General features: G+C 39.7%; 1 protein-coding gene across 1 annotated transcript in view; it reads left to right on the top strand.

Annotated features, from left to right (window-relative positions):
• Positions 1 to 945: 945 nt before the first annotated feature.
• The window catches only part of LOC146601435 (transmembrane protein 263-like), a 204256-nt gene continuing 188499 nt past the window's right edge, over positions 946 to 16702 (top strand). Inside the window, exons 1-2 of the mRNA XM_085306457.1 lie at positions 946 to 1053; positions 16521 to 16611. Of these exons, the coding sequence (XP_085162583.1) occupies positions 1048 to 1053; positions 16521 to 16611 (97 nt within the window). The 5' untranslated portion in view covers positions 946 to 1047. The remainder of the gene's footprint in view (positions 1054 to 16520; positions 16612 to 16702) is intronic.

Here is a 16702-nt window from a genome sequence, read left to right as displayed (position 1 = left end):
CTGGATGCTTTGTCTGGGTGTCACTCATTGCATCAGGTGATTCACTAGCAGTTTCCTATCCCTGTGCTTAACTGTGCCCTGGGGTAATTTTAGAGCAATACATGACAAAAAAACTTTACGCTCCAGAGACTCTATTTCCAGAGTTTCTTCTGTCTTCATCACCAAATAATATGCTTTCATGTGAAGCAGCAAACGCAGCCCTGTTTTACAGGCCACAGGCATGTGGTACACTGGCTGGTAACTTGAGAGAGGGCTGGAAGGCCCTGACCCTTCCTAGTAACTAAATATTTGTATAAATTGGTTAAATGAAGGCAAGCAAATAGCAAAAGGGTCAGAACTCGGGGTCGAGAGAGCCCATTTCTATTCTTGGCTAAACMAAACTTTCCTCTTTGACGGCCGTAGCCAGGCCAATTCGTTCCCCGCTGTTCCATTTTCTTCAGGTATAAATTGGGGGTGATAATCCGAAGTAGCGAGTACGTTACAGTTCACTTCTGCTCTGTACGCTGCTCTAACACAAGCTGCTGTCGGGTGCTGTGGAGCACAAACCGCTACGACAGCATAAGCGATGGTCAGCGCGGAAGGCTGCACTTCCCAGTGAGGAGGGGCGTTAGTGTGAGCTCCTTTTGGGGGGAATTCCCCAGCTTCGGGGGCATCACCGGGCGGATCGCGCAGAGCGCGGGACGCGCGCCCGGAGCCGCCAGCGCCGCTCCGCCGCGCCTCAGCGCGCGAAACGGCCCCGCACCCGAAACGGCCCCCGCGGCGCTCCCCGCCGGCGGCGACGCGCAGCCCGCCGGCACCGCGGGGCACCGCAGCTCCCGCAGCGCTGCGGAGCGGCTCCGCGAGCGGGACGCCGCCGTCCCCCCCCCCCCAAGATGGCGGCCCGCGCGCCCTGACCCCGGCGCTTCCTCTTCCGGCCGGGTTGCCATGGCGCTGCCCCCCGTGCCCCTCCCGCCGGCGTGTGTTTACATCGGGCAGGCGGAGCCGCAGCCCCAGCGCCGGCCCGGCCGGGGACCCAGCCGCAGCCGCCGGCCCTCCGGGAGCCCCGGCATGAAGGTGATGCGCCGCTCCCGGGCCGACAGTCGGCGGGGTGGGGGGCGGCTGGGGGGGACTGGGACAGGGACAGGGGCAGGGGCAGGGGCCGCCGGGGTGTCGCTGCCTCCAGTCGTTGCCCGGCGGCGGGACGAGCGCATCGTGGCCCGGCCCGGCCCGGCCCGCTGCTGGCGAGGCGAGGCGGGGGGTCGGGCCAGGCCGGGCGGCGGGGGCCGCTCTGCTCCGCTGAGCTGCGCGGCCCCGCGAGCGGCGACTTCTGGAAGCTTCTCGCGGCTCCCCGCGTGGGGCCTCGCGTCGCCTCCCAGCCGTGTCCCGAGAGGGAGACTCGCCCCCCGCCCCCTCCTCCGCTGCAGCGGGAATTATTTATCGGAGCGCTGTCACCGAAAGGAAATCCAGCCTGGGAGCGCGGTGGAGATTCCCCGCTTGTGCTCCTATCTCCTTTCTGGTCTCCCTCCTACAGGGAGACTGCCCTGCTTTSCCCAGGCTGGGTAGCTCTCACCGGTGATTTTGTAGGCAGTTTTACACCTCCGTAGCTGAGGGGTTTTACGCTTTCAGCGTGCCCCCGGGAAGAGCTGTGGTGTTCACCTCTGTTTCTTTTCTCGCAGGCCCTTGCAGCAGCTTGGAGGAAAGCGGCACCTTTCTCACTGGTTCGCTAGTGGAAACCCTTAGGGTAGAAACGCCCCGAGGGGGGTCGGAGCGGCTTCCTTCTGAAGCTGCCCGGGAGCTTCGGTCGGTGCCCTGGCAGCGAGACCGCGCGGGCTGCGAAGGCTGCAGTGCGTTAGTGCTCGTTTGGGAGGTTGCCTTTGCAGTGCTTGTGGTTAGAAATCAAAGCAGGATTATGTTGTAGAAGTAACACAGCATTGCTCTGAATTCCTTTCTTTCTTTCTGTTATATTGTGTTGTAGCTGTTTCATTTACAGGTGTGTGACTCTTTAAATTGTCACCTCCTGTTAATCAGTCTGAAACGTGAGTCAAACCAGGCATTCCCTGTCTCCTGAATTTACCTCTCATTAAAAGCTGTGTTGATTAACTGGATTGTAAACTATTTGAGGCAGAAACTGTAGGTACCTGTGGTCCGAATGTATTGTAACAGAGAGTTCTGGTTCAGACCTTTCTGTGTGCTGCCAGTCCCCCAGCTAATGTAGGTTGTGAGCTCTGGGCCATGTGTGTTTTTGTCAGTCAGCAGAGCTAGTATCATCCCTGTGTATGGAGGGCTCTCGATCTGAGTGTCTGCACAGTTAACAAGTTTCAGAGTAGGTATATGATATAAAGTAAGTTTTCTACTGTGCGGTGTTAGTTGCTTTGTTTTGCTTTTGTTTAACTCCTGACCGTAAAGGGATCTTTTATTTATTTCTTTCTCTGAGTGCTTGTTAATTCTGATGGAATGGAACAACAAAAATATACATGAGGAAGATACTGTTTTATGGCCTTGGATGAGCTGCTAACTTGTACTGTGAAAGAAAAACCTTGATTTGCTGGTTGAATAGTACATCCAGCTTGAGGCTAAAAATGGAGAAAAAAAAAAAAAAAAAATTTCCTTCAGCTTCTGTTTTATTGCATGTAGAATAAGCTATTGATTGTTCTTGCTAAGCCCATTACTACTACTGATTTTTCTCTTTTGCCCCACTGGAGTGGGAATGCTCATGGTTATTTTCGATGAGCTCACTCTGAATGCAACAAGATGTGAGTGGAGTCATGTTCTGATTGGGAGGAAATTGTGTGTGTTTGAGGGGAGTTTTTTTTTTTTTTTTTTTTTTTTTTTTTTTTAAACAATTGTATATCGGATATAAGCACTGTGTAGAGCTTTTAAGCATAAAAAAAAGATTCACAGTTTTCCTTCTGACAAATTGATTTCTTTCGGTGTTGTTCCTTAGCTCATTTACTGTCTTTTGTTATGGCCGTTGCCTCAGTTTTCTCTATATAAGATCATTGCATATCCATGATTTGAAGTCTTAAGCTGAGAAAGCGGAAGAGAGACATAAATACAAAATAAATAAGCGAATGTGCCCAGAGTCTTCTACTGTTGATGCTGTTTTGTTTCTTCAGTTTTATGTTCTTCAGACTGGCAAATAATCTGTATTGTTTTGTATGTGGAATTTAGGAGTTAAATCTGTAGGATATCCCAGCTGGTTGATCTAGTAATATTTGATCTCTAAGGTATCAGAGCTCACTTAAACTAGGATAAAAGAGAGAGGAAGGGAGAATTTGTGTTTTTGTGGGTTGTGGGAGTTGGATCTGTACCCTTCTTAGGGACCTACTGACAAATAACTCAGTGTGACTTTAAAATAGCCCAATATAAASTTTAAGTTGTTGATCGTTGCAAAGAAAAGTTGGAACCAAGCTTTTTAAAAAGTCTTATTTCTCCCTTAACTGTTGTTTTCAGGAAATATAGTTGTTTGGGTACTTTTATCAGCGTTTGTTTTGAGTCTTTCTCTGCACTGCTGAGTAGCGGATTACTGAGAATGTAGGGCTGTGAAAGTAAAACAGACTAATGCCACTATGTGTGAAGATGGTCTGTCCACTTATAGGAGGGAAGTGGTGCATGAAAAGAGGTAAGTGGTAATGTCGGGGAAGTTTCCTTGTAATAATGATGTATCCTGAAAAGATCACTTACGTCTGTTGCTGAGAAACTGAAGCTTCATGTGTTTTATTTCTAAGTCAGTCAAGTAAAATAATACTATTATATGCTAATAACATTATTAGAAAAGTACAGTGAAATAAAGCAGCATGGCAAAATCAAATTTTAAGGTGTCGAAGCGGAATTGGATTCAAGATTGTTTCTCTCTATACTTTTTCTATTCCCATCTCTTTCAAGCAGTGTCAGTCATTAAAGATTGTATCTCTGGACACTTATTAGCTGTATGAAATGTAAAACTGGTTGAAACCTGTATTTCCTACACTGTGGGACAGGAGTGAGAGGTCCACTTTCAAGCTGACTGACTGCTGTATGTGTAGGAATATTTAGGGAATATGTAGTGAATACTAAGAGCTTTTGCTTTCCTTCAAGGACAGATCTTTTTCATGGCAAGGAAATAGACTTTCTTGTGGTGCATTAGGAACCTGGGGAACAAGAAGGTTCTCATACCTGTGCTGTCAGACAGGGAGGGCAGTTTGATTCATTAGAGATGTGATAGTTGTGAGACACCTTGGCCCCCATCCACCACACTGTCAACAAGCAGTTGTTAGCCTAGAATACAGTGTGCTTCTAATAGTCTTTCGCTGCGGCTAAGCTCTGAATTTCTCAAGTCTTAGCTACTGCACATTTTAAGTGCTGCCTGCTTCTAACACTGCTTCTGTCACTACTGTAACTTAAAGCCAAAGTCAGAGGAATAAAATATGCTGTCAGTGTCAGGTGGTTCTGGAATTCCTGTTTGCGGGTGCAAGGTGTGATTTCAGTTATGACTTTTTYAACTGAATTGATCCTCGCTGCAAAGTGTGATGAGAGCTAGTAGTGCTTTSACTGGTGCTCACATTTGATCTATGTATTTTGGGATTATAGAGTGTCATAATTTTGACATTTTCCTTTGAGAAATTTACAGCTGTGTCTAAGAGAAATGATATGAATTTATTGCCCATGGTGGTTCTGATCTTCTGACTATGGTACCTGTTTTTGGCAGATGAATCCAGAGAGCTGATAAAAGCAGGTGTTTTGAATATGAGGCATTAAAAGTTATGGATAGCCTAAGTAAACATTTCTCTTGCTTGTAATTATTGTATGTTGTAAGTTTCTTCTCTACTTTGCCTTTGATAGATAGTTCAGTTCCTGAAGGATGTCATGGATTGTCCTGTCAAAACATGATGTATATACAACTTTTTTATTACGTGTCTCTGATCCTGTTTAGCGGAGCTCATAAAAGTTGAAATGAAAAGTACTTCAGAAAGGAACAGCTTATAGAAAGGAGACGAGACAAAAGGTATTGTTTTCTATGAAGTATATAGCTATCTTTTTTGCTGTCATATGATCTTGCATTTGTTACAGGAAGATGGGAGAAAGTGAATGCAAGAGAACAGAAGAGTAAAAGGGAACATGGAAGGGATATTCTGTAGCTAATTCTGACTGAGGTGTCTGCCTACAACTGGTTGTGTCCCGTCCTATACTTGTATTCTGTTTTTTCTTTATCAGTGAGCTAACTTAAAAACTTTCTGATGGTTTTCCTTTCCCAGTGTTTCAGCTGAATTTCAGAGGCAGGAGGAGGTTACATGCCTTCAAAGTGTTTTGGCAAGGTACAAACTTGTGTAGGTGAAGGTAGAGACAGGCTTTTAAGCAGTTTCTTAAGAAATACTGATGCTGGTTGAACTTACTGGGAGTCACAAAAGTGCCTTGCACTTGCAAATGTTACAGTCTTAACAGAGATGCCTAAGTTCTAGTGAGATTCTGGTGTTTATAATGAATTGATTTATATGAAGAGCCTGTGTACCTTGCTGATGCTCAAAAATAAAAGACCATCATTATTCTGGCAGCAATAGCTTTAGATAAATTTTTACCTTTAAGTCAGCAGGTCTGATGTTGCTTGAGTTTGTCATGATCATTGAGTATTTTCTCTGAACAGCAGTTTAGTTGCAGAGTGAAGTAACTTTGTTTAAAATTTTTTATGCAGCAAGCTGTGGTCTTGCACTGCTGACAATTCTTTGGAAGAGCATAAGATTTCTAGCCTGGAAACAAAAAGGGCATTATTGCTGGTAGTACTTCTGGTTGTCCAGTTTGAGGTATGCTGGTTAGGTATGAGGTTSGGGAGCTTGATAGTACCATGAGTTGCAGTATTTGTATTTTGTAGAATAAGTAGGTACTCTATCTGAAGTGTTAYAGCTTTAAAACACTACAGTAATAAACAAAAGAACAACAAACAACATGCCTGGCTGAAAGAGCTGAGRTCTGAGATCAGAACTCCTGTGTAAGGAGGGGAATACTTTACTGCCTAGCCATGAACCAAAATGATAGTAATGTGATAAATATAGCATATTGCAATCTCCCTGCTTGTTTGCTTAGTGCTAATTCCAGAACGTATTTGATCCATTTAGCAGAAAACTCACCTTGAAATTCGTAATGAAATAACATTACAAACAGAAATAATTTGAGTGAACGAAATGCTTTATTTATAACCTAAATTTCTAGCTTTTAAAAATCRCTTTTGATGTTTTGGGACACCTTTACACTTAAAATGGAGTTGCAGCGTTATCAAAGTCTTTTGTATCTTTTCTAAAATTAAATTTAAGTTTTGAACAAGAAGTTTTTTTTTTTTTGGTGAAAAATTAGTTGTACTTCAGGTCATTAAAGCTAAAATAGTAGTTTTGTACTTGAAAGGAAACACATGCATATAAGYCAGGTAATTCAAGTTGACTCTATGAAACTGCTATTAGAGAATACTGCTTAATGCAGTACTTCATGATCATTTAAAAAAATTATGTATATGAATCTGTAGCCCTGATCAGGATAATGGAAATAGTACCTTTTCCTTTGTCTCTGGTATGATTAAGAAAATATTAATGTGATCTCTCATACAGATATAGGCCTGCATTAAGTGAAGGTTGTCTTATTTGTATTTCAGACAAATTTCTTGTACTGTCTGCGACTTTCTAGGATGGTGCTTGCACATCGTGCACAGAGTATTTTTCATTTTCCTAATGAAATGTGCATTATCTGTTTTCTTCGGTCTGAGTAAAATTGACATTAATGGTTAAGTCCCCTGCCAAAGACCAGGCTGGAGAAAATATATTTGTACCATTTAGGTAACTAGTTATGTAAAATGTTAAATCAAACTGCRGTCTTGTTACTGTTTGCTTCTGACTTGCTAGTTTGGCTGTCTGAATTTCTTTCTGAAGTCTTCATTGACAGGCAGCGAATGACTGACAGGACGTAGGAAGTGTTCTTCTTTCTTCCCACTGAAATTACCTAAATCAGTGAATGGTCAGTTGCCAATAAGATTAATTGGTAGTTTTGGTATTTTGTTATTGGTAATGATTTAATTGCTTTCAGATTTGTTTTCTGTGTTTCAGGGTCGTGTGCTTTGGTTCTGTATCTTTCCATCTTTTATCTTGTGTATCTCTTGCATCTCTTGTATCTCTCTCTTCCTGAATCTGCTGGGTGTTTCTGTGATGACTATCTCCTATACGTATGAGCCTGCCTCAGACTTTAACACTGTTAGCATTTGAGTTACTGTACCACCTTGTCTTCATGTAACTTACTTATTCCCTGCAAAAGTAATGTAACAGACTGTTTTTGAATATAAACAGCCTTTTGGACAAGGCATACTCTTTGTTGTGAAGGTATTAATTTAAACTAGATTTGACAGTAAGTCAACCTGGGTAAAGTTTCCCTGCCATTATACTGCTATATAGTATCCTTTTGATTATTACACTTTTTAACTTGCTTTGAGTGGCAAGCATTCTCTTCTGGCCAGATCAAATATATGATTGAATGAAGTTTTTCAGGAGGAGRAGAAGCCCTATTTCCTTCTGTGCTATCACTAATTTAGACTCATTTAGTAATTCAAAAAAGCTTTCACATTTGTCTAGCAGGGACTGGTCTKTACATATTGGCTGTTTAGAACTGTGTTAGTTGTCAAGAATATACAAGAACATACATACATTACTTTTTTTTTTTCTGGCATTATTATGAGTTTCATTAATTATTTGATCTGTTAAAAGATGTAGGTGTATCTTATATTCTTCTGCTAATGTAAATAATTTGGAGATCTAGGGACTATGAAATAAATAGACCTTACTGGCATATAACATTACGTTGCATTGCCTCAGGTTTGTTCATCTGTATTAGGTTTCAAAATGGAGGCTAAATGTATTGATTTTATAATTGAAAATGGAAAAGAAATGTTGATCAAGTCTATTAAATGCAATAAATCAAATACCCCAAACCATCTGAACTATCACTGAGCAGATTGTGTAGGTTTTTTGCTGTATAAATGATGCGCTCTGCCGTATAGAAGTATGAATATAAAAGGTCAAGTATAAAACAGGCCATTTAATAACTTGCTGAATGGAGAATGTGTTGTGGTGTTGTCAGTGCTGTTGAGAAGTTACTTACACCAAGTAAACCCTAACTAGGATTACTCGCAGTCTAAAGCTGTTCTTTTACTATAGAATAGAATTTGACTCTTACTAAGAACAATAGATCTTGATCTTAATTTGGATTTTGCAACATTAAAGCTTGCTCATGTTGTCTTTATGCTCTGCAAGCGTGTTCTGTCCAATGGTCAAAACAAAGTTAAGTGTAGTTAAATCGTAGCCTCACTAATGCATTTGCCAAATGCAGAAGACCAAATAATCTAAGTAACTGTTCTTTCTTATAGCATACTATCAGTAAAGTGTTATGATTTAACAGTAATATCTTCAGCATTTCTATTTCTGTACTCTTCTTCAGTGTTCTAAGGGATTTGTAACTACAACACAAATTCCCCTTGGGCTGAGACYTGGCACGAAATCTCTCATTATGGGTGAATCTTGTTTTGCAAAATTAGAAGCAAAACATCTGTCGAGAGGCTTTCTTAAATGTAGCCTTTTTGTTTGTTTGTTTTCATGCAGCTTTGTGGTTACAGATCACTCTTTACTCTCTCTTTTTTTAAATCTGACTGACCTTGGAGCCTCCAGAGGTATGGGCATGCATGCAATAGGATTGGCTGATTTAWTGGAACTTTCCTGTTGTATTTAGAAAATATTAAATGAGGCTGTCTTAAATCCAAAATTTATTGAAAAATCATTGCCAAAGTAAAACCTGCAATTATAACAGATACCCTTGAAACAAAGGGTGTTTTTTTTTCTGTTGTTTGAGAAAGGTTATCTGAGCACTGAAGTAACTACAAGGAGATACTGGGTAATGTTGGGTGGTTATATGCTTTAGCTGAAAGTAAGTACCCATAGACCCCCCCCCCAGCTACCTGAGCAAGGGAGACATCCAGTTGAACTATTACAGTGTCTGTGCAAAAYCTGTTTTTTGGGGGGAGGGGAGAATTACTTTTTTGTTAGTTTTTGTTTTTTTTAAAACTTGCCTTTTATAGGAATTGAGGCTTCATGTAATTCTGTAGAAGCAGAAAGGATGTTCTGAAGCAAAGACACTACCAAGTATGAAAGATGAGGTAATTTAATTAAATTTTGYTAAACATGAAATCTCAAAGATAGATTCTGAGGAACAGTCAGTGGTTGGATAGAGGAGAGACCCCTAAATTAATYGCTGTAAGAATACCTGATGAAGGTCAACTGTTACATTGCTGGATCTGAGAAGCATTTGGCCTAATCGTAACTGTATCCTCCTTTGCCCATTTGGAGGAAATAGGCCTGGGACAAGAAGAGCTGGGATCTTGTGGTTGTCAGAAGAGACAAAACACACAAGTGTGCAGGAAACCAGCTGCCTTGTTGGCACGGAATAAATTCTTTAAGCATAATGTGGGAAAAGTCAATGCTTCTATTACGATCCTTTAAAAATACCATTGTTGATTCTCAAAGCACTTATCAAGCTGTCATATGTTTAAGGATTACTTGATGTTTTCTTCTCACAGACCTACGGGGTCTTGTAAGGCCTTAGAGGTGAATCTGTACTTTGTAGATACTGGTTGATGTGTATTTGGCAATATACAAAAAAGATGTTGGACCTGTGCTGGGAAAGCTTGCAAGTGAGATTACAGATGTGGAAGGGTGATGTCTGTGCCGCCAGTAGTTTTCCTCTGTTAAATGGCTTTGTTGGAATTGTGCCTACATACAGTGCTAGAGCTGAAAAATCAGTGTTGGGCAGGACTGAGGACAGGTGACCTAGGCTGGCAGTTGAAGCTTTAGATAGACTGAAGTAGGAGATATGATCTTGTGAGCTGTCAAGGGGAGGCTTTTCTAGGAAGAAGGTAGACTCAAATGGTGAAAAAAGTGAGTTTTTAGGCTCAAATGCAGGATAGAAGAAAATGTGATGATGAATGTCAGAGAAAGGAAAGCTAAATTGAAGGATTTGGGAACAAGCGAGGAAATAAGATGATCTAGACTGGGAAATAAATACCCTTTCCAATAAAAATTGCTCAGATAAATTAATAGATAAGCTGGAGTTTCACCAGGAGTCTAGAATAATTTTTAAAGAGTATTCTAATAGTTCAGTTCTCAAACTACTGCAAAAGCCATGACCTGTGGCATTTAAGAACTTGTAGTTTGTGTTCTGAAACAGGGCAATCATTCCAGATAAAATTCAATGTAAAGAATAGTTGTTGTTTGGGGGTGGAGTTTTTTTTTTTTTTTTTTTTAACACCTCCATTTCTAGAAGTTGAGTAGGAATAGGAAGAATAAGCAGGTTCGTAACGTATGTGCCTCTCCTTGCCTGGGAACAGCAGTACAGCAGTAAAGTTGTCTTATTAGTAGTCATAAACTGAAAGAAACTTCACGTGATTTGTCCCAAATTCCTTTAATTTCAGTAAGRAAAAAATCCACTCCCTGGAAAATGCTGGTAATTTGGCTTGATTGGACTTCTGTTATGATTTTTTGGCTATTCATTAGCCTAATCTTGGCTTAGTTAAGAGTCAATAGATAATGTGATCAGTGTAATGTAAGTACAAAAGCAGAGTCCGAAAGACCTAAAATTAGGACTGAATATGGGGAGTCTGTAGCAAGCTTGACCATTTCCAGCATTGACTCATCCTTTTGGGCATTTGCAGTGACACTGTTAACGGATGTGCAAAGTGGGACGGTAATGGCTGCCCAGTGCAGGGATTGCTCCTGAACTATATGGATTTTCTGAATATTTAATACACTGCAAATAGAGTAGACTCTTTGTGTGATCTGCTTTTCCAAAGGCAGGGTTGGACTTTGATCCCACAGTCAGAGGTGCATAGGGAGTGTTTTAAACTAGGTCTCTTACAGTGTGTGTCTATGCAGGAAGACGTGGGAAAGGCCACGCTGAAAACACTTGTTAATGTAAATATGATGATAAAGACACCTCATGGTTTCAGTGTCTTGATGCCTGGCAGAAAATACTGCCTGACACTGGATGGGAACCTTCTTGCTTTGTCATGTGTGGGCTTACTACAGCACTAGTAAAATACATTTTTTTTTCAATACTCTGAAAACACAGGCATAATGCTGAAGGCCTGGTCTGAATTAYATTGAAAAGTGTTGTATTGCAAGGGAAAGCATATTGGGTAGCCTGAGATGGTTGTAGGTGATTACACTCCAGTTTGTAATACTTTGTTTCATTTCCCTTGAATCCTGGCAGACTCTCCTCTCCATCCATACTTACTCTGAAAGACGGTGTAAGGCAGCAAATGAACATGAATTTGCCAGCTCACAACAGCCCGTAATATTTGACTTAAGCTGCACTGCAAGGTCAATAGTCACGTGGTGTGATCAGAACATGGGATAAGTTTCTCCAACAGTTTCTGGGAGAATCCCTGTAGGTTTTCTCTTGATCTTTGTCATATTTAGCGTGTTTGTGTAAAGCTCTTCAGTGTCTGTGTAGTTCATTGAGGCTGTTAGGAGGGACAGACTAAGCTGCACTGGCGTGACYGTAGGCTTCAGTTGGAAGGATGCTGTTACCTGTACTTGAATCAGCGTGTTTCTGGTCAGCTTAGGTCCTGTTCTTAAATATGACCTGTAAAAAGTGGCACTGAACCTTAATGGTTGTATCCAGAGAGTCATCAGTTTCTGAAAGGAACTAATGTGCTTGCTTATGAGAACAGGATCTGTCTCTGGAGAGCCTAGAGACTCTTTTCAGTAGGATGTTCTTCTGTTACATGCCATAACCTGACTATTCCTTTAACAGTACCTGTATAATTTTATGCTCCTCTGATTGCTGTACTGAGGAATAAAACCACATATTTTCAATTACAAAGATTATACAGACCATAAATAATTGAAAGACTATCATGCATTTAATAACCTAGCAATGTTTCTAAACGTCTGTACTTTTTTCCTGCTTCCTAGATGCTCCTAAGAGAGGGCATCAAACAAAGGCAACGTCTGAGTGCATTGCTTCTGCTGCGGATGGAGGTCAAGATTATTACAAAATTGCTTAACACTGCCTGACTGTTTATGTGCAGCATGTTAATGTATTCAATTGTGTATATCCGATCAGATTCCCCTATATGTTTGTCTCCTTAAGAGTGAAAAATCAAACTTCTGTTGCCTCATTCTTGAAATGTTAACTGAAACAAGTTGAGACCAATGACTTAATTATAAATCTTCTTGGAATATGATTTTGTGGACTTGTTTTGATTGCTCTAGATTGCCATGCTACCAGAACTGTGCATAYCTGTAATAGGTATTGATGGTTATGTTACCAAGCTTGCAGCAGACCTGGTGAATTCAACGCAGCAGATGTAGTTGCAAAATCAATGAGCACGCTAATCTAAGATACAAAGCAATTGTACAGAGACTCTATGATCTTGTTAATAATGTCGGTCAAGGTTTGAGAACCTTAAGTATTTCTTCTAGATGGGGATACTAGTATCTCATCTATTTTTAACTGTGTGACATTTTAATTACTTGGTGAAATTCAGTAGTAACACTATGCATGCTTATTCGCTGGTAACAAGGATGAAATTGATATGCCACAGTCTGATAAATTACTTCTTCTAGCAGCTCCTTGTATAGGGTGATAAGCTGGCAATGAGATAAGAACTTGGTTTGTTCTATAGAAAATGTTTCCAACTTCATTTTAGGAAGTAAGAGATCCCCAGAAAAGATAAGTTTATCGTTACTTGAAATGACACACTTCAATCTAGACTGTGTTTCCAATTTTTCGTGTAAAATCTTGAAATAATAACAAAACTTAGAAGTAATTTTTTTCAGTAGTGTTCTTGGGAATAAATTTTAAATAAGATACAAAATACATATATATAGTTCAAAATACGCTGTGTTGTTGGATGTGTTTTTTTTTTTTTTTTTTTTTTTTTTTTTTTTTTTNTTTTTTTTTTTTTTTTTTTTTTTTTTTTTTTTTTCTTTTCTTTCCGGTAGTATAAATGCTCCCTTCAAAATTTCTGGCCACATCTGTTAGGGTTTAAGAATGTTCTGTTAATGTGATTCTCTTGGATCACATATTTTTCTCTTCTCTGGAATTTCACTAGCAAATGTTAGAGTTTTTATGTGGAGACAAACAAGTGATAGCAAAGATCATCTCAGCCGTCACCTTCTATAGTGGTCTGTAGAGGGCTCTGTCTTGCTCAGAGCTGGATTTGTTAATACTAGTTTAGGACTAAAACTGACTATCAGCCAAGACAAACATTTATTTCAGGATAAATATTGCAAATGATAGCCACTTTTCTGGAGAGGCAGACTGTTGGTTGCTGAACACTGGGTTTTTTTTGCATAAAGACAAAGATATAAAATCACTCTGTTTTGGTAGCATTTTGCATCATCTTTATATAAATGACAACAGCTGTAAATTAAAGGAGTATCACTGTTGTCAGAATAAAACACTGTGAGCAGGTTTGTCTCACAGTAGCAAAGTGAGACTACTAGCTTTTTTTTTCTTGAAGGAAAAGATGATGTTTTTTCTTGGTAGCTGAAGGCTGAGAGATTTAAATGATCATCTTTGATAAACTTGTTCTTAGCTAGTTAATTTTATTGCTATATTAATGTTCTTTAGGGCATTGAATTTGTGTGGGGAAGGGCTCTTCAGAAAAATGAGCTGATTTGCTTTTTCCTTAGTCCCTAGAAGCCAGAACATCTTAGCAGGCAGCAAGTAATTGGTATGGACTTAAGCTTTGCGTTGTATGGGATCGGATCCTCTTACTGTGTGGGTGTTTTTTAAGTGGGTATCATCCTTTTTAAAGAAAAGTTTTGCAAACTACTAGCTAATTTGCAGAGTCTCACAGTACTCTGGGTAAGTTTCTCTTGGACATGCAAACTAGTACTTCCCGAGCTGACACTATATCATCTGCATATCTTGATCTCTGCATTTTTAATTAAAGGCTGTTGAATTCAGGGAATTAAGAAGAGATAGGCATGACTTAAATAGAGACCAATGTTTAGCACAGTTATATCCCTGAACACCAGCAAAGCATCTAGCTGGAGAAGTTACACCAATGCTGAAAGTGCTCTAAGCTTTATTTAGTGACTTGGCACAGTCTCTGTCATCTTAATGTGTACAGATATGCAAGGCTAAGATCTGCTCATCTTAGCTATTTTTCTTTCAGGATGTATAACATGAAGGTAGATAACAGTGATTCTACTATTTCTCCTGTGCTACTACTAAGTGGGTGTTGGGGCCAGAGGAAGATATTAATTATACAAGGAAGGTTGCTTGATTAAACAGGTTTTATATACTATTCTTAAGGCTTAATCAAGTTATATTTATTATAGGCAATAAAAACTTGAGGAAAATAATGAGCACTGATGATATCATGGAGACAAAGAGCCAACAGTATTAGTCCCTGACTATTCAAACTTAATATACATTCTAAATATTCATCTAGGCTTTCCTATGATAAGGGAAAGTAGAGGCAAAGAGTTAGGAGATTGCTTCTAGTTCAGGATTTTTTTTTATGGTTGTGGTTTAGAATATTTGAAGTATAGATTTTAGTGCCTTACATCTTATGTATCTGATCATTATGTGAAAATGCACTTTGCTTTGGTAAACTAAAGTAGCCTCATCTCCTTTCTCTCTGTAGCCCTAATGGGTAAGAAAAAATGCGTAGGTAGTACACTGCGTGTGACTGATGCAGAAACTAAATAGATGCTCATGTGTACAAAGAGAAACATACTCTATATTCATTTTGTTGCTCCTATCCAGATCTGTATTGCATTACTCAGCTGAAGTGAGGAGATGGTTAGATCTCAGTGCTGATAGCTGCCTCCTGGATTCAATTTTTGATCAGATTATAAGAAATATTCATCTATAGTCTGCAGTGATCACTTTYGTGCTTTCTATGAGAGTTACTATTAGGAATGACATAATGTTTAAATAGTTCATTGGCTGAAGCTGGAACATTTTCCTCCGCATTTAAAAACATCTAGTAACAATATTCATTTAGTATTGATTCCACAAATAAAGCTTGCACAATCAAGGATGGCAGATGTCAAGGTTATGAGGTGGCATTAATGCAGTAGACTTTAACATTTCACTTGTGTTGTTTTTCCTAGCTATAAGACTTTTGAAAACAATGTGATAGTACCTTCTGTTTTCATACTTGTTCTGTTGAAATTATGGGAAATGAATGAAAATGTAAGCTCTTTCTGTGAAGGAAGGAATAAAACGTATTACTGTTTATAGTTTGCAAAGTGAGAAAATGGAGAAAGTACGCAATGCTGTGGGATAACCTTGCAATTGTGAGGTTGGAAAACAAATACTGCAGATTTAATGTTATGATCCCTTTTTCTCCATGAGTTTGAACAGTAAAATCTTGCAAGTTTTTAATGTACTGATGTTTAAACTGCCTTCTGTAACCTTCCAGCTGCATTAATTGTGCATATTAATATGCATTTTCTGATAGTTCAGACTACAAGCCCATTCATGTTTAGCATTGCTAATGAGTGCTAAAATTCTTATTTTGCTTTTGACTGCAGTAGTGCCTGGAATGAAGAAAATCATGAATAGATCTTATTTTTAAACTACACCTAATGTTCACTCTGCCATTATTTTTTAAAAAAAGATTAAGAGCCTTATTTTTCTTTGAAAAAACAACTACGGTTTTATGGTTTCTCAAGTCATGAAAAGGTTGTGTATGTAAAGTGAGTTCTCAGCCTTAAATAAAAGTTAGTGCTTTCTAAGTCTACAAATCTAACTGCTCACATCCTTGCATCAGCAATGTTGCAGGCTGTTGTCAAGGACATGAAGTCTGGCAAGTGGAATTGCAAAACTTTAGGGGGCAATCTAGTAGCTCTAGAAGCTACTGGAAGTTAATWTATCGTGCATGCACACGCACGTGCAGGTACAAATGTGATTGGGGAAAACTGGTCAACAGACTTGAATGGTTAGGAGACTGTAAACAAGGTTGCTTTGCCTTTCTTTGAAAATATTTTTGTGACCTATTTTAAGTCTTACTTGCACATAAGAAAAGTAAGGTGTGGGACCATTTGCATAATCCATATCAATCTCCTGTATCAAACAGGCTGCAAACACTTCAGAGTCCAGTCTTGGTAAGACATGGATAAATCCTTCTAAATCAAAGATTGGATTTTTTTTCCTGAAAATTCCAAGTGATGGAGAATCTGCCASAGCCCTTGGTAAATGGGATTTGAATGATTATTATATTATGTGTTTTAGAAATAATAATTTAGAAACTGTGCGTCATTGTTTAGTTCCTATTTTGAGTCTACTTGGACACTCAAACCTTTGCTTGTTAGTTTGAACAATCCTTTTATCAATCTTTTTTTCCTTCCTCTGCTACATAATTAGACTGCAGATAAACCTCCCAGCAGCTTGCTTTTTCATCAACTAAAGTGAGCTCCTTGTGTTCGTTGTCTAGCATATTATTTAATTCTTTAATTATTTTTGTGGTTCCTTTTTGAACTTTCTCCAATTTACCTCCTCTTTGCTGTTCTGTTCTACAGGGACCAAGCGTAGAAACGCAGATGGTGGAAGATGAAACTGAGACAACCAGTGAAGAATTGCCCCCTCATCTGCAGGAAGAGCCTCCTGAAGGTACAGTACTAACACTCAGTATAAGCTCCTTTGCGTTAAATTGGGGGAAAATGTTCTGGCCATGGAAGTAAGAAGTTTTTGTTTGTTTTTG

The sequence above is a fragment of the Rhea americana genome, unplaced genomic scaffold (genome assembly GCF_003343005.1).
Source record: "Rhea americana isolate MKP2758 unplaced genomic scaffold, rheAme1 scaffold_102, whole genome shotgun sequence".
NCBI lineage: Eukaryota > Metazoa > Chordata > Aves > Rheiformes > Rheidae > Rhea > Rhea americana.
Note: the sequence above shows the minus strand (reverse complement) of the source record. Positions and strands in the feature narration are given on the sequence as shown.